Source organism: Carya illinoinensis, chromosome 10 (genome assembly GCF_018687715.1).
Source record: "Carya illinoinensis cultivar Pawnee chromosome 10, C.illinoinensisPawnee_v1, whole genome shotgun sequence".
Classification (NCBI taxonomy): Eukaryota; Viridiplantae; Streptophyta; class Magnoliopsida; order Fagales; family Juglandaceae; genus Carya; species Carya illinoinensis.
Window position 1 is genome coordinate 17,134,738 of NC_056761.1, and position 25,878 is coordinate 17,160,615.

General features: G+C 35.7%; 1 protein-coding gene across 2 annotated transcripts; it reads right to left on the reverse strand.

The window, feature by feature from the left end:
• Nucleotides 1-9,957: 9,957 nt before the first annotated feature.
• On the reverse strand, nucleotides 9,958-12,361 carry LOC122278050. 2 transcript variants are annotated; one of them, XM_043088121.1, is made up of 4 exons: nucleotides 12,181-12,361; nucleotides 11,948-12,085; nucleotides 11,246-11,307; nucleotides 9,958-10,229 (listed from the first exon to the last, which is right to left on the reverse strand). In XM_043088121.1, exons 1-4 carry the CDS (start codon nucleotides 12,269-12,271, stop codon nucleotides 10,140-10,142), a joined length of 381 nt encoding a protein of 126 aa, XP_042944055.1. In that variant the 5' UTR covers nucleotides 12,272-12,361; the 3' UTR covers nucleotides 9,958-10,139. The 2 variants fall into 2 exon arrangements, with proteins under 2 accessions (XP_042944055.1, XP_042944056.1); XM_043088122.1 differs by lacking the exon at nucleotides 11,246-11,307 and having other exon boundaries at nucleotides 12,181-12,345.
• Between the last annotated feature and the right edge of the window lie 13,517 nt (nucleotides 12,362-25,878).

Genomic DNA, 25,878 nt, shown 5'->3' on the forward strand with positions numbered 1-25,878 from the left:
TGGAGCTCAACTTTTGGAATGGAATTCTGATTGGAGGTTGAATTTTCGATTTCTGATTGGAACTCTAACTTATCATTATCTATTCTTCATCAATCATCAGCAATTATGATAGGGTTCACAATTAAATCTGTAAAATCATAAAAAGAATAAATTAAATAGATTTATGAAATCATAAAAAGAATTAAATAATCATTGAAATACTTAAATAGTTATTGTAATAAACTTAATAATAAAAAATAAGGTTATCTAATTCAAGCCTATAGCTCTCAGAATCAATGTCAATGCTATCTAGTCTAAGGGATGTATTATTGATTCAATTCTGTGTGCAAACGATGGTCTCTATTGTTGACGATGACAATGAACTCCAAAAAGCATCCAACACTCGATCTCCAATGTTAAATGCCGACTCAGATGCAACCGTAGTAATAGAAATGGTTAGCACATCTTGGGCAATACAGGAAAAGATTGGATATTTGGCAAAATTAGCCTTCCACCAAGTTAATATTTGAATACAGCAACCGTGTGAGGAACCCGTTGCAGATGAAGGTTGGCCACCATTACTGTAGTGGTTGTATAAGTCATTGAGATTAGTTTTAAGCACTCTAATAAACGACCCAGCCTTCAATGCCCCAAGGATAGAATTTATCCAAAATTCTATTATAGCCAACTTGACTCGGGGGTCAAGGATCACAGCCACAAATAGTAATCTATTTATCTTATCAACTTGCGTCCAATATTTACCCCAATATTTATTATATTTGGTCTACATCATCTGAGCCATACCAAATAACAGTCCACTAGGGTTATCACAACCTTCTTGCAAGTGGTAGCGTAGCATCCAAACCTCACTGAACCACAAGTTTGCAATCGTCTAGATCCGCATAGTAAGGTCATAAAAAATCTATAAAAATGTGACAAAATACCCCACACTCGTCCAATCATGTGTGTCTGGCGGACCGAACCTCTTTTCTACAGGTTCCAGCAAAGCATACTTAAGGCCATCATCCTTTCAAACACTTTTGGGTACTTCTATGTCACATTCAACATCATGTATGTAAAGTTCCATCGAGTCGAAAAGTCCAAGCACAACGTCCCAAAACATGAAATCCCAAGCTATTCTGCTATTGCCCTAAACTTTTTGAACCTTTAGGGGAAGCCCTCACATACCGCATGATATTGCAGACTTTATTAATGGAATCGTCAACCTCTTTTAACCCCTCAGTAACAATCAGGTTAATTATATAAGCACAACATCGAATATGGATAAACTCGTGGCAATAAATGACATCATCTCTCGCCCTTCTATTCTGCTTGAACAATTCAATTGCAGTATTATTGGCACTGGCATTGTCAACTGTAATGCATAAAACTTTCTAAATTCCCCAATCCTTCAAATAATCATCAATCTCTGTCCTAATCGATGCATACCCTTATGATTAACGATTTCTTTGAATCCAATAATCTGTTTTTTCAAATTTCATTCATTATCAGTGTAGTATGATGTGATACACATGTAGGAAATGTTATGTACGGACGTCCATGTGTTAGTCATAAATGACACTCTCTGACCAATGGTGATAAACATCTTTTTCATCTCAACCTTGTTTTTTAAATGTTTTTTCATACAATATCGCATCACTATATACCGTGATAACAATAGAAATCGTGGCTCAAGTAGCTTGATAAATTTTTGGAACCCTCTTTTGTCGACTGTAGTAAAAGGCATATCATCTGCAATTATCATCTCTGCAGGCGCATCCTTCAACATCTCACTGTATTGAGGGATGACCATTTTTCTAAGTTGTGTACCATTAGTCATAGCAGAAGTTTTGTAACTAAACTTAGTCTGATTTTTGGCCACCAATCCCTTTGCTATCTTATATCTCTAGCAACTATTAAGATGTGATATCAAACAAGTGGTGCTTTATTTTTTTGAATGACATATAACGTGTGAACCACAATGATTACAACTTGCCTGCGATTCCTTGGGATTACTGTCAATTTTGGTGAAATGTTCTTATCTCCATGACCTTTTCTTATTTGATCGTGGTGGCCTAGCAAATGGAGGTGGTACATCCGGCTTGTCCCCAATAGCCATCTCATTAAATGCATCTTCATTTTCTATGTCTACTAGGAGTGGAAATTGAGTACTTGCACATGAAGTATTTGCACACGAAGTTTGTGCTCTGGAAGTGGGTACAGATCTCGGTGCTTGGGAAGTAATTGTGAGATCCTAATTTAATTCTAGAGTCCCACTATGTGAAGTAGCCATATCTAGAATATGACACACACACACACACACACACACACACACACACACACACACACACACACACATATATATATAAATCAATTATATATTGAAAGAAAAGAAAGTAGTACTTTAAGTCTTTAAGTGCATGCTACAAATTCATGATATATAACTAGCTGGAGTGTATATATATAGTTTGATTAATTTAATATTTTATAGACTTGCTTGGAATATGAATTGTGAAACACAAAAAATCACAAAAGAAAAAGGATTGTAAGCAGTTGTTCTTTTAATATTAAAAACATCAGTCACGAAATATATATTATAATTCTCAAGATCACATAATAACAAAGAAGAATAATAGTGCAATATATATTATAATTCTGAGTTTGGTTGGAGGGGTCTAATGCAATTATCCATATTCTCAAAATTTCTGTAAAGCTAGTCGGAGCTAAAGTATTTGTCCTCTTATGTTTTTCAATAAATAAGGATAGTTGTGCATGTGTAAGATATTCCCAAAATCATGCTTTCCCCATTTGTGTTCCCTTTCTCTTTGTACTAGGCTTGGTTGTTTCATTCCCCTTGAAAATTTGAACTGGGTAGTAAGTTTTATCACAAATAAGGAGTTCCTATAAGGGTGGTTATGCTCAAGATTTATTGTGGGAAAAAAAATGTTCTTTACTAGGATTATTATGAGAAATGCTTTATTTACAAATAAATATCACAAAATCAAACACATTTATCCAAGGACTGACCCAACCTTTACCCCAAAATCACATCAAAGCCCCCAACTCCGAAGCATGTTAAATCAAATTCACACATACCTTTTTATCTATATGAAAGATGAACCCATAAATTTGCAAAAACCAAACTATATTTTACAAAAATCTCACACCGCCTTTGTGGGTTCAAAGATGACTAAACCAGCATGAAACAATCCAAACACATTTCTTACAAGGCATCATCATATTAACACTTAAACCGAAAATTCAAAACACAAACACAAGTCTTTCACTTCAACCAAACAAACTTACACTTTCCTTCCTTACTACCATAATCTTAAATACACCATTTATTCAAGAGGATTGGCCATTGTGCAAGATAAACACATTTATACTCTCAGGCATTAAAATAAATACAAATTGAAACTCTGGAGCTTAAAATAACAAGTTTCCTCTTAAGCAAACATAATTTTCACTATGAGCATGCAAACACCCCGCCATCATGACTCCAAATCATGAGTCCAAGAAACACCCATCAAACACCTGGGGGAGATTTTATAGATTTATCGCATGGGCTCATCATTCATCAACCTAAACTATTTTCCAAAATTATGAAAGGGCAAAGAGAGATTTATCTAACCATCCATGTGCACACAAATGTGTGAGTAGGAATTATCATTAGATTCATTATCTAAACAAACATTAAAATCCTAAAAATTAAAATTACCGATTGGTGGCGGCTTGAAAATGGCACTATGACGACTTGAAGATGGCACTACAGCTACGGCGGCGTGAAGCAATCTATGGTGTGAAGATGGGCACTATGGTGTACAGCGTGAATTGTTAAGAAGTGAAGAATGAGTCATTAAAGAGGGAAGAAAATCATGACTCGTGTGGGTTAAGAGCTACGGGTGTGCAAAATAGAAGAACTGAAGAAGAGTAGAAGACGATGTTGTGGCCCATGGGTCTTGAGTCCTTGACTCTTGCGTTGTTGTTTATGATAGAAAGAAGAAAACAACATCGTTCCTATTAAAATGGAACGGCGTTGTTTATGATAGGAGATAAAATCATCATAGACGTCGTTTTGCATCTAGAATTTTCTTAAAAAAGTCGGAAGAGATTGGGACTTCGACTCCGAATCGGAACTCCGCTTATAAAGTCGGAATTACTCTGACTCTGATTTCTGAGTATTCTGACTCCATTAGAGTCAGAATCGGAGTGGGTATCGGGTGGAATCGAAACCTTCGATATTTTGCACACCTCTAAGTTAAAGGAATTGAGTTTTAGTGAGTTTGTAATTTTTTTTAAATGTTTAAAAGTGCTTTAAAAATTATTAAAAAAAAAAAGAAAAAAAATATTACTGCAAATATCACATTGCAAATTTTTCAAGGGTAGTGTGACTCCCACAACGGCTCCCGCTAGTTGTTTTGGAATTTGTTTTTACATTTTTTAATATGTATTTTTTTAACATATTTAAATATTTTGTAAAAAATAAAAAAATATATAATATTATTAAAAAATAATTATTTAATCATTAAGTAAAAAAATAATAAAACAAAAAATTTCAATGATAACTCCAAGCGTAAGAGTAGCATTTTTAATCTTTCGAAGGCATATTTCCATTTGAAATTTTGGTCAAGCTTTTCATAGATGAATTCACAGTTGATGCTTTAAAGGGAAAGCTAAAAAACAAGCTACAAAGTGCCAAGTAGGTAGTTTGAGAGGTAGGGTAGATGTCAAAAGAAGAGAAAAAAAACAAAAAACGGAGAAGGCAGATTGATGAGGACGGACAACAGCCTTTGCTATGGGCTGCTGGTGCAATGCAGCTTTTAAAAGGGAAGAGGGACAGAATGGCATTGAATTTGGTTTGCACTATTTACATGAGATGGTAAGGGCTATATTGGGAAATTGAGAAGAGGAAAGAGACACTTCCTCCACTGCTTTGGATGCCAGGTCCTGTCCGTATGACTTTACACGCAAAACTATGGTTCTGCTTTCTTCGGTATCCTCCCTCTTTCATGATTGCATGCAGTCTCGTCCTAAACAAAAGGTTAATACCCACAAATTTACTCGAATCATTATGTCCATAACTTTGATTCATCCACGTATGTAGATGTATGTGTATATATTTACACACATGACCAAGCAGTACTTGAGATATATATACAAGAACAGATTGCCTAGCTACTGGCTAGCAGAATGACGTTGATGATCTCCTTGATTGGATATTGATTAAAACTCCTGATGTGTTTTTCCTCGTTATCCCACTTTTCATAAAAGAAACGAGTCCTATTATTTTCACGTAAGTACGTCTTTAATACGCATCATTCATCAGAAAATTAATAGACTCGAGATTTGCAAGTGATATATTTTGGAGCTATTTTCCATGGCTAGCTTTTTGCGCGCTTCAACTTTCCTCACCGGAATCTTTCGTTTCATATTATATATATGCACCTGCTAAGGGAGGTTCTTACGTGCCAATCTGCACGCCCACATCATGATCATGATCTCTTCATCTTCTCCTCGGTCATTTGCAGATGATCAACTCTGTCTCGATCCATATATCCCACGTACGTGCAGCTTAATTCATGATTACCTCCATGAGTTTACCAAATCTCGTTCCAGCATGAAGTATCTTTTGCTTTGATCGATCAGTTTTGGATGATTATTTTTATAAAAAGAAATCCTTAAATTGGACGTACAATTAGGAAAATTGGTTGCAATATTGGCTGTTTTTTCTCATATCGATGTAAATTAGCACAGATTGTCCAATAACTACAAGTACTTTAGTGATATTTTAATTCTCTTTTTGGGTTCTGGCCCTAAGATAGATACATAGTTGCAAGTTTTTTTAAAAAAATCTTGTCTTTTTCCTATTATACTAAAGAACATTGTCTTTTCTTCTTTCGGTGAAGTGTTATAAAACAAAGATATATATAGTAGTGGGAAACGGACCCTTCATGTCTATTCGTCTAGCACTATTCAGACAAGTGATTCGATCTCCTTAATCAAAATACACAGAACCAAACAGTGCCCAAAAGCAAGAATATCTTTAATTTATGAGTGCATATATAATTAAAAAAACATGATCAGTAATATCCATTTCATTCACAAAGAAAAGAAAAAGGAAAGACATGATCATGGCCGAAGGAGGAGGGCGGAATCATGATGACAATTATTCCACAAATGAAGAAACCAAAGATCAATACTTATGTACATATCCTCATGGTTAAATGATTGGTTCGTAGGTTCTGTTTTGGAAAAACAATAATAAGAATAAACTGTAGAGATATTTTACTATTGCAGTAAGCCTAACTGTATATATATAAACGGCATGCATGCAGCAAAAACACAAACCACAGATTAAAGATATATATATGGATGGAGGAAGTGGCCATTTTCTGATCTCTCTTCTTCTTTTACTTCGTTTAATTTGCTCGATCGTCACTTACCTATTCGAAATGGGATTTGGACCACTTGGAACTTCATGTTCTGCATCGAATATATTTTCTTGCCATGGCAACAATGGAGATGATCTGCTAGTCTGGAACCTACCACTCCTTCGACCTGGTGAAGGGACATGGATACCATTGGTTGCTACTGATAAACTTTTGTGAGTTGATGATTCTGTCTTCGACTTTCCAACGCCATGCTTTCTTGAGGTAAATTCCATGGCGTTTCTCTTCATTGCTCCATCTCTGAACGTAACAGGTGGAAAGCTATGCTTTGTGTCAGCAATGGTGGGATTAGGGATGAGTAACAGAATGATGAAGAGGGTCAGAGAGGAAAGATAGGGAGAGGCAATATCGGCAGCCATGCATGCAAAATGAAATCTGTATAAAATCATCCAACAGGTCTCAAGTGATCAGCATCTAGCTAGCGACTAGCTTGGTACTCAGTCAAGGGTTGGTTGTGTGAAAGCTTAGAGCTCAAGATGGCCAGGAGAGATCAATTGAGACTGATACCTTGTTGGGCTTGTTATAAGCATTCAAATGAGAGAGAGAGAGAGAGAGAGAGAGAGAGAGAGAGAGTTCAAAAGTAAAAAGGGGAAAGCAAGGATTGTGAACTGCTTTAACAATATTCCTTTGAGGTGATGCGAAGATGGTTGCTTTAACATGCCTTGTGGAGATGACTGTGTGGGTAGAAAATCTTTGCTCAGAGAGAGAGAGAGAGAGAGAGAGAGAGAGAGAGATGATCTTGAATTGACCTTTATGACAGTGAGCGCGCCCTTGGCAGCAACCCCTAGTCTCCCAGGCGGAGGACAGAGTAGAGCCCACCTCAAGAATGGGTCCATGCAGCAGACATACATACAGAGACCGAGTGAGTCCAATAAAGTCTCGATTAATCCTCCAAAAGCTAGAAGGGCAGAAGGGGATTCACAAAGTACTATAGGTTAATATATATTGAAGATATACAGTTCAATCACCACACCCATCAAATCATGAAATTATCAAAAGGAACCCGTGCATGCAAGCTTCATGTTCAAGCTTTACGTATTTTTATACCAGATCTCAGGCGAAAAATCTAAGATCTACTTCGTTGCTGATTGGTAATTTGGTGGTGATTTCTAGATTGCAAGGAATGATGTAACATTGTCTATGATTCATGTTAGAATCATCACTGCACCTATTCTTTTAAGATCACTAAAAGACAAACAATAATTTTTCAATATCAGAGTTTTGATTCAGTTTAATTATGTCTATCTATAATGGCTTCCTAGCTAGTCCAGGTTTCCTTCCCTCGAAGCCCAAAAGAGAACAATAGATTCTTCAAGCTACGGCCATGTTGATTAGCCCAAAAAGAAAAGGCCTTATGAGGATTATTCTACTACGCGTAGAAGGGAGCGTTATCCTTCTTTGAGATTGCCATCCTACTTGATTACCAGTGTGGAGAAACACAAAGTTCTGTCCGGGCAAGGGAAGGGTTAAGCATTATACATCAGACAGTTTCTACTTGTCTCGGGTTAAGCTTGTGCGTACTCATCGAGCTTTTCCCAAGCACGAACAGCGAAGAAAACTACTATTCCAAAATGGCGCTGCGAAGCGAGATTTCAAGTGGAAAGACATCATGGAGGCCACAAACTATATGGGAAAAGAGTTCATGTTTGGGTCAGGTGGTGCTCGGAAGATTTCTAAAGCCAAATTGCCATCAGGAGATACAGTGTAACATCCCAATAGAAGGCCCAAACTATATGGCGTATATTCTAAAGACTAGTGATCAATAATACAATTGAAACTCCATTAGAACATTATAAAGAGTAATAACCTCTCATCCTTCCTAAATAACGTGGGATCCAAAACACTACCTACCTTATCTTCTTATCATATGAGACATTACAATCTCTTCTCTTAAATTCCTGAAATTCTCATCAAGCTCATTCGTTGTAGGTGGCACAGCTCAAATCCCACATTTTTAATTGAGATTGACTTCAATACAATTTGTACCATTCTAATAGAAGGCCCAAGCTATGACCTATACTTCAAAATGACTAGTCAATTATATAATTAGAGCCTCATTGGAATATTATAAAGAGCAATAACTTCTTAGCATATGGGGTATCACATACAGCTGCAGTTTAGAAGTACTAGTAGTGGAAATTAGGAGCCTTGATGGGGAGCAATTTAAGATAGAACTGGCATATGGGGTATCACATACATCAACCGCACTGGCACCATGTGAGATTGATGCATGGGTTACTGCAGCAACAAATTAGGAGCAATTTAATTTGAATCTGCTGATATACTAGTACATGGCAAATGGAAGTGTATGGGATTGGCTAGCTGCATGCATGGACAACCGCGCGCTCGGTAGCAAGAAGACTAGGAGCCTTGATTGGGAGGCAAGGCTATGGATTTCAGTAGGATTAGCCTGCACCATGATTGCGTACCAAAGATCATTCACAGGGATTAAAATCTAGCAACTTGTTGCTAGATTCCAATTTGGAGTCACATTTGGGGGACTTTGGGCTTGCAAAAGCAGTTGGTGGCTTCATAGCATGACCAGGTATATGGAGTCTGGACGGTTCACGCTCTGAGTTGATGCTATATGATTCTTACTTCATCATCTATAGCTCAAATAATTCTCGAAGTATTAAAGTTACTTCTGTTAAGCCACGTCATCTATTCTTATATTGTTAGGTGTCCCTAAATTTGATAATTTAAATTCCATGAAATTTGTAAGGTCATGTCATCAGACAGTTTGAAATTTCAAAGGTTTGAGTTACTTCTACTTCTCTCCCCCTATACGCATGTTTCCTGGGTTTTCAGAATACGCATGTTTGTTAGAGGCAACGGAAAAGAGTGACGTTTATAGAATGGTATTGTGCTAACGGAGCTTGTGGGTGGAGACGCATATAGAAATGCAAAATGCTGGTCGTGAGATGTTGATCGATCCTTCTTGGAAACCACTCCTGCCGGGTGAAGAATGTGCAGCCTTCCAAGTGCTTGAATAGCCCTTCATTGCACAAAAACTGCACCAAAAAGAAAGGCCATCTTCCCGGCAAGCATGCGATCTCCTTGTACGTGTTCAACAATATAGAGGATGATGGACTTTGGAAAGATGAGTATAGATTCCTTACACATAATTTAACGAAATAATGTTGAGAAGACTGAAGTCCAATTTAGAATAAAATAACAACTTTGAACCAATCTATTACAGAACAAATAGATCGACTCCTAGCATCAGTTGAACATGCAGAGAACTGCACTAACTTTTACTGTGAGCACTCTGGAGTCTGGACTGCCCCTGTAGTGTACCGAATATGGAAGCTGTCCTGCCATAAATAGAGGAGATTTTACCTAGGGTTGTATCAATGAACCAGACACTAGGTGAAAGATTGTAAGGCCGGTTAAAGTAGTAGATGTGACTAAGCTTTCATTTGAACCACTAGGATCTAAGATCTACACCCATAATCGGCCATTTGTATTCTAGATCTTAAAAATTATCTTAAGTGGGAGCTCCGTTAAATGGCATCATGACACCTGCTTTACAAAATAGTTTTTACTTGAAAGAGTAGCTCAAGTGATTCATTTTATTGGCAGAGGTTTTACATCAGCCAGTCAGCATCATGAAAGCATCTAAATAATTGTGTAAAAATGGGTATTGACTTGAAAGAGTTCTATCAGCCTTACGAACAGAGCAACATTAACTGGAAAGCAAACATGCATCTAACTTGAAGACAACATTTTCTGAAAACAAGAATGCCTTGTCTGAAGCTGCCACAATCCATGGAAAAGCAAGTTAATCGTCATCTTCATCTGCAATTGACAGCAAAATTACAAGATAAACAAAGTAGTCAACAGAGAGTAAGAGAAATGAGGGAGGGATGGGATGTATATACAGTTACAAAATACAGACACAGGTTTCTCTTTGTTTCGGTTTGTTAACTTTTTATAAATGAAATTATATTAGGTGACTCAAAAAATGTCTAGAATCTCCAGCATGGTACGCTCCCCAACTAAACAAACAGTAATTGAACTTCCAAGTGATTTTAAACGTTTAGCCAATTAAGAGGACGTCCTATTTTAGCCAATTAAGAGGCAAAAGCATAAAATTTTTTTTGATAAGTAAATAAAATTTACAAAACATGAATCCAATTAATTGTACATATTCAATTTCAAATAAAAACCAAAAAATAAGTATCAGGATGAATCCAACCATGCCTATATGTAAGAAAATACAAAAGCGCAAGTTTGCATACTATACCCTAAAGCAAGTAACCTTCAAGGGCCTCTGTATGCTTGTTAGCACAACATAACCAATGTAGGTTTCATAACATTGGATAGCAAAATATATGGAGGGTCTTTTGCATTATGTTGATTTAAAATGTTAAAATGAAAGGAAAACTTCACATTATTCCTAAATATGGAAAACAAATAATAATGTTATCAGGCATCAAAGAGCGCCAAAGGTAAAACACATCACATTTAAAGACTAAAATATGGAAAATTAGTAAAACACATCCTATTTAAAGACTAAAATATGGGAAAAAAAAAATTGTTTGGAAATAGAGAGTGCCAAAGATAGGGAAAAAAATATCATCTTGAGAGTATGGTAATTTGTGTTAGGAGAGTGCTCCCTAGTCCCTTGAATGGCATAACTTCACTCTCCACCCCTTACTTGAGGGAGAAAGCGACAACATGTGGTCTAAGGACCACTGAAGCATTATATCCTTCAGTCTCAAAAGAGTTCACAGACCACTAGTGATTAAAAAAAAAAAAAAAAACAGAGAATTAATTTTAACAACATTCAAAGGGCCACCCCCATCAAATACCAAAGAAGAGATTCTAGAGTTGCACAGAAAACAGCTGGATTTGAAAACGAGTGAATTGTAACCTGCAAACACAGGTGTGACAGATCAAAAATCTGTAGACACTAGACTATATGGAAAGAATCTGTTACAGAATCAAAAGGTTATCAGCTAACAGAAACCATAGCTGCCAAAATATCAATATTGAGTTGAACTTAGGACCAAGCAAACAACCGGCATAGTTGCTGAAACATAGGCATTTCATTTAAAACCAGAAGAACACACGTCATCGTTACAAAATTTCACAATATAGACCAATCGAAGCCCACTTAATTTGAATGCTAAAAATAACTGCCATTAGGAGGGCGTGATTCTACTAAAAGAAAACAAACTTTTTGTTAAAAAGTTCCAAACACCATCCAAGCAAGTTAAATGTATCAGAAATATTATCCGAAAACCCAGTCAATAAAAGGCGCTTCAGATGATGCGGATTCTACCAAGACAGTGAGAACGGACATGTGAGAAAATATACAAGAAATTCAGTTTCACGATGCAACAACATAGGCTGATTGGAATTTCACGTACCCACATGAAATGGATACACAATGTCCCAAATTATTTTTTTTGATAAATCACAATGTCCGAAATTATTCATATAATATCCGATTTGACATCATATAAAAGCAAATACAGAAAAAAAGGAGGAAGAAAAGGAAAAGGAAATACCGAAGTAGCGGCGCTCGTTAGCGGCCTTGGCTTTGGCGAGCATCTTGTCGAGGTCCTCCTGGAGCTGAGCGTCCCATTTGACGAGCTGGTTAACGAAGACGGCCCCGAGTCCCATACCCACCACGTGCTCCCATGGATCTAAACACAAAAGGAAAAAACATAATCAGCCCAGGAGACGACTGTGGAGAAAAAGGAACAGAGGTAAGAGAGGAGGGGAAGAGAGAAGGACTCACGGCGCATGTAAGGGAGTTTTCGGAGTGCGTTTGAGTACATCTGGGTGCCCAGTCCCAGTAGTGCTCCGATCATCGTCGCGCTCCAAGCCATCTCTCTCTCTCTCTCTCTCTGTCTCTCTCTGTGTGCAGAGTGCCGCTCACCACGTCGCCAGAATGAAATATTGGATTCATGGGCGATGAACCCGTTGTTTGGGCTGAGTCCGTCGCAAGATTTGGACTGGAGCCAGAACCCAGACCCATCATCCAGAACCAGTTGAGTAAATTTATCCAGCTTGGTTACATAAATGAGATTAAATATTTTTTAAAAATAAAATAAAATATTGTTATAATATAATTTTTTAATATTAATTTTATTTTAAAATTTAAAAAAGTTAAATTATTTATTATATTTTGTGTAAGAATTTGTGAAAGTTATAATAATGAGATGAAATGTTTTGAGTAACCAAATGACCAAGAAAAATACTATAGATACAAAGGAATCCCATAAAAAGATCCCACATATTGATGTGGCGCACTAGCAGAAGGTCATGTCTCTCTTTTTTTTCCCCCTTTTCTCCCTGTGATTTCCTCGTGCCTGTCCATTCCCCACCTCCCCCTTCCCTTTCTCTCCCCTTTGCCTATGCCTGCCTTGTTGGTCGGGGCCACCTCAAGGTGGACAGAAGCCATCAGTGGTGTTGCTGGAGTGTGGTCGGGGCTTGCACTGGCAGAGACATGGGAGCATGTGGTCGTGGTTGGTGCAACTAGAGTGTGGTCGTGAGGAGCTTGCGTGGTTGGCGGTCACAGCTTATGGCCGACGGCTATTGGCTTCCGTTGGCTTGTGCAGTGTCATGGTCACAATGTGGCTGGGGCGATTGCGGATTGTGTGGCTAGTTGTCATCGTCGGATGGCTGGAGAACCACCCCAACACAGGCAAATATTGTCGGTAAGGGAAGGGTGAGGGAAATGGAAGGAGGGGAGAGGCACAGGGAGGGGGGAGAAAAAAAAATGTAATATGATATCTTGCTAGTGAGCCACATCAGTGTGTGGAATCCCTTTATGAGATTTCCTTATATCTCAAGCAGTCATATCTAAAATTATCCTAAAGGTACGGTTAAAGAAACCATATTTTGATTTTAAAAAGCTAGATACAATCGTAAAAGTGTGTTAGTACGGTGCAAGTTTTTTAAAAAAGAGTAGGGTTTACTATTAAAAAATTAGGTTTTTCTAAGGGCAAAAATAACCGATGAACCGGGCAGGACTAAACTAGTGGGATTGGTCCAGTATTGGGTTTGGTTTAGTCCAGTACTAGGTTTATTTTTCTCAAAATGGGTCAAAATTGATCTGGTTCTAGTTTTCCTTTTTTTAACACTAGACCGAAATCGGTAAAATTGGAAGTAATGGTATAGGGGTGTAACTGGTGTAGTATCGGTTCTTCAAATCTCATAACTGGTATATACTGGTTCGGTTCTAAAATATGTCTAAAACCAGACCGAACCGGACCTGTTACACCGGCAGTTTTTTTTTTTTTATGTGGATCTCATATTTGATTACTTTTTTAAAAAATGGTTGCATAATAATCACACACTCTACGACTGTAAATATCATTTTTCATTTTGATTGCGATGTGGTCACCCTTTAATTTAGAGATTAAGAATTTGAAAAAACATAAAAAGACTAAATATTAAAATATATCATGTCGTTTATCTTTTAGACAGATTACTTCCTAACTTTTAAAAGTGAACCTTATCAAACTCTTTTAATGTCAATCATTTTGATCATTCTATTGTAAATATGTGAAACCTATTAATGGAAGTTGTTGCGCCTAAACTTTGACTCAAACTATTGAATCAAAATTTAATGAAGTTTTACCTACAAGTATATAGGTGTTGTAGTACTTAACATAGTCGAATCTATAGGGATTGACTTATGTGATAAAAAAAATAACTCAAACAATAAAAATAAATTACTAAAATGAATGTGCAATCGAATAGAAAAAAAAATTACTAAGATGAAGATTTTTAAAATAATAAAATAAAACTAAAATGATAAAGTAAATCGATATAGAAAATGACTAAGATTTTGAGGATCTGTCTAATAATTTAGAATATTGTTTCCGATCGATTTATTTCAATTAAACTAGAATAATGATTCAATTTAATTGGAAGATTTAACATTTAAGATCAAGAAAATTTATCAATAAAGATTAAGCATAAACAATTGATGATTAAAACATTTACAAATCTATTTGAAAATCATAGAGATTCTTCAAGCGTCCAATATATCTAGAAATCACAATGAATCAAGATAAATATATAGATAATCAAATCTTCTAATAATAAAACCATTCAATCGATCAAACTCACAATAAAAACACTATTATTGATTGGAAGCAATATTTAACTCATTAGACTTCACCTCTAACCTTAGTACAAAAGATTTAGCCAACTATGTTCATCACAAGAGTCATAGAAGTCAAATAAATATTCTCCATCAGTAAACTAAAATAAACACAAAATAATATTGAAAAATAATCTGAATAAGAGAGCAAAGGTGAGAGAAAATAGAGCCTAAAATAAAAAAAACTCCCGATGTCCAACTTCTCGTCCCGCTCCGTTTCATCTCTCTCACCGCAAAAGATGATGAAAACTCCTCTGCTGTCCCGTAAGACACTCAGCGTGACCCCCTAACTCAAAACCAAGAAGTTAAAGCTGTCCAATCCCCGCGTCTTCTCTCCTAGCAATAAAAATGAAAACTTCCCCTCCAGTTTGCTTCATCCAGCCCAAAAGTCCCTGTTTTTCCCTCTAAAAAACAGAGCCAAAAAAAAAAAATCCCGTCAAGTCTCACACCGTACATCCGTTCCCAGTGCTTTCATGTTCCAGTGCAGCGTCTCCTGTTTCTCTCACTCCTACCAACTACCATAAGTCCTCCTCCAGATGAAAATGAAAACCCTCGACCTTAGCTTTTTTCGTTTTAGCTCTCCAAGTCAGTACCCTCCCCCTTTTCACGTCTTTTAGCATCCTCTTTTCTTATATCCAGGTGGCCCTCTTTATTTTCGTGTTTTTTTTTTCAGCTGCCGAAGTCCACGACGTCCCTCCCTCCCTCTCCATGAATCCCTCATCTAATCTCTCCAAAACCTCTTACGTGACACCCTGTAAGTCCATCCTCAGCACATGAAAATGTTAGCCTTTTCTTTTCTCATTACAAAGTCCGCTGCATGATGGTCAAAACGTGCGCTGCTTTTTTCATGTGCTTGATGGTTGAAATGCAATTGACGTGTGTGCTTGTGCTTCCCAAATCCATGTGCTTCCATAAAATAATGAGTGGGTCCCACGGAACCATGTGCATATGTTTTTCCTTTGGCTTCCTATCCAAAATCAAGCCGATCATGTGCTAAAATTGCGTGCATTTTATCTAAAGACAAGAACTCTAAAACTATAAAATATCTAAAGACAGGAACTCTAAAACTATAAAATCAAAGGAAAAGTAAAAATAAGGAAAAGAAACAACACATAAAAAAAAAAGTAAAAATAAAATATCAAAGAGAAACATTATTCATGTGAAAAAATATCGCTTAATTAAATCAGAGGTTATAAATTTAAGTATAAACTATGATATTAACCAATTTAAACCACAACTCAAATTTATACCTATTAATTATTTTTTTATCTAAAACCAATAATAATGTCAAGAAACAATTAAAATACATTGATTTTAAATATATAAAATATACAATATTTTAGCTCAATCAGAAGTACTTAAAAAACTACTCTCATGCTAGAGTCTATCCACACTACACTGTTTTAACTCCCCCTTCATGATATCAACAATAGTCTTCCACTAAAAAAACCACCATAGAACACCAATAGCCAACAGAACAATGGACTTAGAATCCCTTATCACTAGATAGAAGCTCTATCATGGCAATATCTTAACCTAGAACCTGGACCAGAAACAACAGAATTAACTTCAGATATGGCGCTGGTAGGTTGTTTGGTAGCAGACAGACCACTCAACAAGTTTGCTATTCACTCAAGCATCAAGGCAGCCTGGAACTTTATGCAAATATTCCTCATTGAAGATCTAGAAGCCAATCTATTCTTATTTACTTTCCACTCTCCACTGGACAATCTCAAAGTACTCAACCAAGTACAATGGAACTTCAAAGGTCACCTCTTTATCCTAAAATCATGGTCTCTAGGTTCTACTTTACAAGAAATCTATCTTAATCACTCTATTTTCATTGTCCAAATTCATAGTTTACCTTTGAATCACATGACCCTAAAGAATGCTACAAACATAAGGAAAGCTTTAGGCAACCTAGTGAGGGTCGAAGAAGACCAAATTTTCGACATAGCATACAGAAAGCATATCAGAATTAAAGTTGAAAGTGATGTCACTAACCCTCTAAAATAAGGTTTCATACTACCAAGAGTTGGTAATCAAGATACTTGGATCTCCTTCAAATACAAGAGGTTATTTGATTTCTGCTATGCATGTGGAAGATTGGGTCCCTCCAAAATATTCTGTAACTACCTACCACCCACAAGCCTTGCTTTTGGACCATGGCTGTGAGCAGAATACACAAGCCCTCTCACTGCTCAGACCTTTTATCAAACACCAGACTGGCATAAACTAAATGAGCTCAACCTAACTCCTCTCGACCAAGCTACCGAACAGCAGACATGGAAATCCAAAGGGAAGGCAATCCTAATAGCAAACAACCAACAATAGAGAACAATCCACCTCTCGGTACTCAATCCAGAAGATCATACCTCTTTGGGCAACGCACAAGGCCAGTCAGAGCTTCATAGCTTCTTTCCATCACCAGTTTTCTCCTCAATGCAAGTAGAAAGAACTCCAGCCTCGAAGTCCTATGAATCAAAAGCACTATTCAACTACAGTGTAATCCCAGCATTCAATTTGGTGCCAACCACTCTCAATTCAACTCCACCTAACTCAACAATTAGATAATATTTATCCCTCTCACCAACTGAACTAGAGATTATTTTGACTGATAAGATGGCAATGATGCATCAGGTGGAATTTATCTCACAAACATCTGGAGTGTCAGCTAGGAGATACACCCCACGGAAAGCATATATGCTGAGCAGAGGTCTTCTTGTTTATTTACTTTTACGTGATTTGTGTGTATGTATAGGTTGTAGCTTACTTGTCTTTAAAGTTTATGCTCTTTAAAACTCTAGAGAGTTGTGCTTTGGTTTGTTAAAGAAGCTAACTATTTAAGGATGTCTATTGTGGTTGATTCAAAATGAAGCAAAATATAAGTTGTACACTTAACCAAAAATACTTCCCTACAAAATGTGTTGAAAGTCCATAACCATTTTTTTACAAAATCCCACTGAAAATGGTGATTTAATATTTCATCTTCAAGAAACACCTAGTGTTAGATCCTATCTACTATGTTGTATTTTGGCTTTAAAAAAGGGATATATGGCTCACCTAGCTCATCATTAAACTCCAAAAGCATGATTAAAGGCAAGCATAGCAACCTGTTTTCATCCCCAAAACAGAGGCTAATTTTATATTTCAGCTTAATCTGAAGAGGTAAAGCCTAAGAAGCTAAAAGCACAAAGAAAACTTAAACAAAGGTAAAAGGAAAAACATGGGCAAAAATGGGAACATAAAGTGAGATTGAATACATTTAGCATCGATTCTTACTACTCCCATTGGCTTATGACAGCACAAGCATGCTAATACTTCTATTAATTACCACACTTCAAAAAATCCCTCATGATTTGTATGGCGTGAGCGATGACGCCTAGTTGCCGCATCTCCCGAAACTACTATGAATCGATCAAAAAATTGAAGCCACCGACTGAGCCACAATCAACCCCGTATGTAGTACCTGACGATTTCGTGGTTCCCGGTCCTCAACCATACTACGACAGCAATGATTTTTTGATGTGTGAAATAGGAGTCGAAATTTGTCAGTACCACTATTCATGGGTTTTGCCCAAATGATAATAGTATAATAAGGAGGTTGATGAGAAGAGATGGGAAAAATCCCATGGGCAGCAGGTTTCAGCCTATTTATAGAATCTAGTTATAACGGTGAAAGCTTCTCGTCACACAAAGGTGCAGTGAACTTTATAAAGGGGATCATACTTGCAGTTGTTGTATGTCATTACAACAGATGTAAAAAAGTGCTACAAATGAATTATACGCACCATGTTATTTGCATCGTTATGTTTTTGTCGTGTCAGTGAGTATTTTTGACATATTCATCTACAGCTTTTGGAGACTTCAAAGTTGTGAATAAAGGTATCTATTTGCATCAAGTTTTTAACTGCGAGAAAAAAAAATAGTGACAAAAGGCACAAAATGTTGTAATGATAATGGCGACATATATATTTAGTAATGCAAGACTTTAAAACACATCAACAAACCAACTGCAATCCATATAGGTGAGACCAACTTTTTCACTTCATCTTTTATTAGACAATGCCCATTCTTCCTAGATAAACCAACTGAAAACATTTTCTCCTTAAGGCCCACTAGCACCAGCCCCTCAAGCCCAACCATTCTCTCAAGCCCCTCAAACCCAGCTAATCCCTCAAGTCCCTCAATCACTCCCGAAACACTCAACACCTAAAGCCACCCAAGCCCCTCAAGCCTAGCTATCCCCTTTGTCCTCAACCAAACAAATTCAAGCCTTGTCCCACATAACCCAGCCTCACCCATACCAATTAAACCCAAGCAACCAACACCAAAGAGGCCTAGTATTTCAACTCCCTCAGATAACCTCTAGTCGTTGAAGAAAAAGTCACTAATGACTCAAAAGCCTGAAATGCCCTACCAAGGAAAGAACATAGCCAAAGATCACCACCCTGACGATGCTACATTGGTTCTCACCTTACTAGAAATGCAGTCAGGCTCACTGGGCAAGTCAAAAAAATTAAAAGAGAAGGTCTATAAGTCACCTTACAGTAGGCCTTTGTCACCATCACTAGGAAAGTCCAAAAAAGCTAAAGAGGCAGCTTCAAAATTTCTCCCCCATCTGAATGAAAACACTGGTCTAGCTCAACTCAAGGAAATTAGAAGTTTAAGGCCAAATATTAAGAAAAATAACCCGAATGTTATCTATTTGTTGGAAACCTTGGTGTTGATAGAGTGTACCTTATTTATTATAAATAGCTTAGGTTTCCACCATTTTGTTAGCTATCCAGCTTCTTGTAAAAAAGGGGCCTATTAGCTTCTTAGGTCGAGAGTGATCAGATATTGAAAGAACAAGAGTTTTGTCCCCATGAATATGTAGAAACCATTTATGACTGGATTGGGGATATTTCTCACCCAAGAAGTTATTGGGAAGATTGTGGAGAATAATGGTACCAAGAAGTGTTGAACAAGTCTAACTCATGCATTGGGGATATATACCAACTCCTTTGAAGGTACACAAGCTTGTGCTTCCCCAATTAATTTCCTTTTTTTTTTATCACTGCTTTATTCTAACCTAGATATATATTTACAATTGAATGAACAACAAAATTTTTTGGAACTGATCAAACATTATTAATTATGCTGAACTGGCACATTATCTATTAGATAATGCTTGTTGTATTTTATTGATTTCTATATTACAGAGATTTGCTCAATAACTTCTCATATAATAGTTCTTTAAGTCAATATCACATTTAAAAGCATTTTGATAAAAAAAAAAAAAAAACACACACACACACACACAGTTTTTTCAAAGATTATAAAATTTTACTTATAGTTTGATTCAATAATTGTTCTATGATTCACCGATTTTAATCTCAAATTTTACTTTTGTGGAAAAAAAAAATGAAATTTTCTTATTAGTGACTTCAAAGAATTGATGGAATCTCACTTAGAAAGACAAACACATGCAAATGAAGGAGTAGATGATAGCATCCAAGACAAAATGGATTAATTGATGTCTTTCTTAGAAAGACATACACATGAATTCGACAATCATGATGAAAAAGAGGAGAAGGAGGAGGAAGAAGAAGACAAAGATAAGACAGATGAAGAAGAGGAGGAAGAAAACCTCAATAGTAGTCAAGATCAGGAAGGCGGGGATTATTTTGATCATCAATCTTCGTCATTCTTGCAAATGTTTCTACCATCTCCATCATGGTCATGGACTTACCGGGTTAATGAAGCTGGTCGTCATTCTAGTCTCAGAACATCTATATCTCTACCCCAACATTTACCATCTCAACCTTACTCCCAGGGTAATCGCCAAGAGTATCCTTCCTCCACAAATCATAACTCAACAATGAGTTCTACTAAAATTTCCCACTAGTTAGTTATCTCGAAGTTCTTGTTTTTAAGGTAATCAAATAATACTGGTGGACGGAAATGGAACTCCTTTATAATTTGACAGGCCAGATGGAACAACTCTATCATGAGATGTCTGAGCTTAGAAAATCAATAAAGAGTTGCATGAACATGCAGATGAGATTACAACAATCTATGGACATGCAGGTGCAAACCCCGAGGAATTGTTTTTTTTTTTTTTTACTCGGTTTAGCTCTTTAAAGAGTCTGACCCAACCCCTAATTAGGGTTTCACGCATATATATATTAATGTTGTACGGCCACATATTGTATTGCTGCACTGTAGATTTTTTTAAAAAAATTTATTTATAATAAAAATATGTATTTTATTTTATATGAGATGTGTTTTATTTATTTCATTTTTATATCATATTAAATTTTATAGATGGGCCAAAATAATTTTTAGAGGAATGAGTCAATACATGATAAATTAATATTATTTTATTAAATCAAAAAATTAACATATATATATATATATATATATATATTTTTCCAAATCATGACCCCGCTCCAATGTGGCTCTGCCACTGATCTTAGGAAGACGTGTTCAGTGGATTCAACATTGGTTTCAGTTATATTTTTGTTTTCATTTAATTATGTTATGAAATGTAAAGATAGAAAGATAAATGAAATGAGTTTTGATTTTGTGCTGCAAGGCCACAGCCCATGAGTAATATGGACAAATTTATCTTGTCATCCAAAGAGCTGGTAAAGGCCATAGTTATTTATCTGGAAGATTTATCAATAAATATAACTGCAATTTGCGAGATGAGAGATTAGTTAGAATTTGGGTCTCATATACGAATTAACCACCAGTGTGTGTGAATTTACATGCTCTCTTTTGCCATGATTGCATGATTTGACCAATATGATTGGTTAAGTGGCTAACCTCATGCACAGAAAATGCAAGAAAAAAGTGTTGGCTAGCACTAGGGATTTTGCTCAGAAACTTCACCAACTCAACTTGGCAATTGGTGCCTTATTTTTTCACCTAAAATGTGGTTGTTATTTTTTCTGCTCCACACTTCCAAAATTAAAAACATTCCTGAGGATACATGACACACTAGCACTACTTATTTAAACACTTTCTATGTTACTACTAAAGATGCACACCTTCTTTAAATTTAAAACATTACATTACATGCTAATCGTGGATAGTATAGAGTACAGGAAATACAGTGAGGTCTATATTCTGTATCTATTATCTCTCTAAATAGTAGAAAGTGTGTAAATATAAAATTATGAGAAATCTTAATATGTTTGAGAGACAAGTAGGAAGGATCTCCTTCATCCTTGAAAGTATATAAAACATTAATTTTTTTTTTTTTTTTGAAATAGACTTCAATTCATGAATAAATGAATGAAGTTACAGTTGTGACCAATAAGTCTGGAAACAAACCGTGATTACAAGCTAACTACTCATCAGTTATATGCTCACCTGTACACAACTTTCATTGTGCTAGAAACTGTCTAAAAACTTCATAAAACTCTCCAAAGACACAGGTCTTCTGAGATGTGAGACTCTGTAAAAATAGAAGTGTCCATATCGGCTTGTCTTTGAGAAAAAACAACTCATTTCACCCCCACCCTCTAAAGGAGGAGGGAGATTTTTCACCCTCATCCTCCAAAGAAGGATAGGGACTCACTACCCTCCTCCTCCAAAAGAGGAAAGTGAATTACCTGCTTCAAATTATTCTCATTTAATCCTAACAGACATAACAAAATAAAACAAACTTAGCTGAAAAATAAAAGAAAAAAAACCCAGTGCTCCACAGTCACCGAATGTCCACGCTGTACGTCCATCCACTAACTGCATTTTAATGCCCACGTAGCTCCCCACTTTTGTCGCCCACTATCCCTGCTTACCGTAACTTCCCTCACCCTCCCTACGTCCTGTCATAACCTGCAACCAGCAAACATGATTGAGTGAACGGACACCTCAACGGACTAACAATCTCCATAGAAACAGCCACTAGAAGCATACAGTCACCGAAAACCCTTATCACAGACTAAAAAACAAACCCAAAGGCTAAACTGACCAAATCTAGGCACCCAGAAACCGACCAAATGGAAGGCCTCAGCCACCGTAACTCTTATTACATACTGGAAGAAAACTGAAGAAACGAACAAAATAAAAGGAGAAAACCGTAACCCAATAGCTAACCCACAATAAAAGGAACAAGATAAACTAGATTATAAAAATGAGAAAGTCAGGAAAACAGAAAAACAAATCGAAAAAGCAAACACTCTCGTTGACCCCCTTCTCTGACCACCATCTATGAAGAAATCCGCCATGAGTTACGGCAGGGCTCCACCCCAGAAAGACGCCTTATCCCCCTCATGTACGTTGACATGCATCCCAAAAATCTCCTCTATTTTCCACGGATAAAACAGAGGCCATAATTCCGCAGAAAATCACTCAAACTCAACATGCAATCCATCACCTCTGAGAGCAAGCCGCCTTGCCCCCGCTCATGCCGTAAAACCTCCAAAGCATTCCTCAGCAAACCATTCTTCCAGGCTACCCCACATACATCTCTCAAGCATACTTACTTCATTTTATACGTATGGAAGCTAACGCCTATCAGCCAAACAGCCAGGAACATCGGATTAGGTCTTTAGTTTTCAGCCACCCAAAACCACGGCCATACGAAGCCGAGTTCTTCTACCTCCATCGTGAAAATTCTCCTCGCCCATCTGCATGAAATATGATTGAGAATCCCGAGAACCAAGCCTAGTGGAGGCCGTGGAAGTACAACAAACATAGCTTTTATTATCAATATAAAAACATGAAAACAAACAAAGCAGAAGGGAAATCTAAAAACAAACTGGAAAAGAGAGAGGAGGGAGGCGCACCTCCCTCGGTCGGTTTTGCCGAACTTGTTTCTTAGAGAGAAGGGAGACTTTCTCTCACTAGGATGAGATTTTCTTTTACAAGTAGTCCTCAGCACCATCCTACATTAACATTCCAATACTGCAACTATATAAAACATTAATTTAAATGTTTGAGATGATTTCTTATTTTACTCTACCTTACCTCCTTGTCTGACGGGCTTCATATTAACATATCTATCTCCATAATTTGCTATCAAGAAATTTGTAAATTAATTTAGTTTGATATGACATGTAGTTAGATTGTAAATTGCTTTTTAACATGATGCAATTGTTTCCACCCTACCGTGTACATCATACATCATAAGGCTAAAACCTTCAATTCCTTTCACTTTCTAGTGGCTTGCTTGCTCTGTTTTTTGGTCTCCTGGAAAATATGTGACTTGTTGTTGCATGCCATTTTCACTGGCATCATGAACCCGTTCGATAATGTAGGGAATATAAAATTACCAAAAACTGCCAAATTGCTTCTATATTTTCTATTTCAGAAAATATATTTGCAATCCTAAATTATGTAATTACTACGTAATCATTTTAAAAAAAGTGAATAAAATACAAAATTTACATAAAAAAAATTAATTTTTTAATAGTGGACTATACTCTTTTTTAAAATAATTATGTGACATCTATGTACTTTACGGTTGTATGTAAAATTATGTTCAATATTTATGTAATGCTCTAATATATACAAGTTTTGAGTGTTTAAAATTCGTATAATATCTTTAAAAAAAAGTGAAATATATTATTAATAAAAAAAATTACGCGAGTGATCTTGAATTTTTTCAAAATATTTACGCGGCACTGGTGTATCCTAAACTTACAAAAATCAATTTTCTATTTAATTATAGATCAATCACATGCAAACTCTTTCATTACTTACAAAGGATGATCATTATTAACAATCATTATACAAATACTGTGCATTAGAGCTTCTTGAAAACCAAAACCACAGTATATACTTTCCTTCCTCATTGAATTATGGTACGACCGTAGATGGAGTTACTATAATTAATGCTACTAGGTCGCTAGGATGACCAAAGCTTTATATATATATAAATGCTAACGTAAAGTGGTTGAGGAATTCTTAACTTTGGTTGCAATTATCTGATCAAGGGGAGCATTGATGTTTGAAGTAGGAGGAGTTGCAAATTTAGCTGCAATCTTTCAAGTCTATCCATCTACTTCTTTTACTCCTCATTCCTTCCTTTGTCCATCCATGCTGCATCATACTTGGCATTTATGTAAAGGAAACTCATTTGGGTAGCTGCTTCTCTTTTATCAAACTATATTTTTGTGCTTATGATGATGAATCATTTCAATATCTCAATTAGAAATTCTATTTGTAGTCTTTCAGTAGGAGTTGTATATGCAAACCCTTTATTAAATGAGAAAAAAATATTATTTTAAGAGAGATATTTTTATAATTTTAAAAAAATTTAAAGATAAAATTGTCTAGTCTTACATTACAGTTTCTAAATGGGGATTGTATATAGTATTGCTCTAAATGAATTATTAAGATTTCATGCATGATTTGTCTGCCTATACTGAATACTCAGTAGCATGACAAATATGGAGGTTTAGGCCCTGTTTGGATACACAAAGTGTTTTATTTCATATTATTATTATAATTTTTTAATTTTTAACATAAAATATAATAAATAATTCAATTTTTTAAAATATCAAAATAATAATAATATTAAAAAAAATTTAATAATATTTTATTTAATTTTTAACTTTTATCTCATCTCAACTTATTATCCAAACCGAACCTTAAAATTTTTTAAAGATAATATTCGAAGATGAGATAGCAACAATATTAGTTGATTACGTGGAATCAATATTAATAAAAAGTTTTATATTGTATCTATCCCTTCGAGTTAGATTATTTAATTTAATCGAAAAAAATGGCGAGGATCTCATTCCTCCGTACTAAAATAATGCACTACGACGTGGTTTTGAAGTTAACAATACTAGCATTTGTTTATAATTTTAAATGATAAATATGATATTTGAATTCAGGTCTGATTATAATAATATTAACTAAATACTTAAATTCAATTCTACCATTGATGGGATTTGAATTCAATTTTAAATCTTACATGAATTCTCTCGAACCCTTTTCTCCCTTCTTCTCGTTTTCCGTTGAATGCATGCTGCCTCTCCTTTCTTTCTGCATTCCGTGTCCCTTTTCCCCTACTGTTTTATATAAATTTTCATTATTCATATAACAAACTTAAGCTATGTTTAGATGTTTTGATGATTTTAGATGATTTGTTAATAATAATAAAAAAATAATATCGTAAATTAAAAATTTAGCTAAATTAATATACAAGTGGTTATAAAACTTTAAATCTCATTTGGATGGTGAAAATGTTTTTTTTTTTAATTATTACAATTATTTTAAATTTTTATATAAAATATAATAAATAATTTAATTTTTTTCAAATTTTAAAATTATAATAATATTAAAAATTAATATTTTAATAGAATTTTATTTTTTATATAA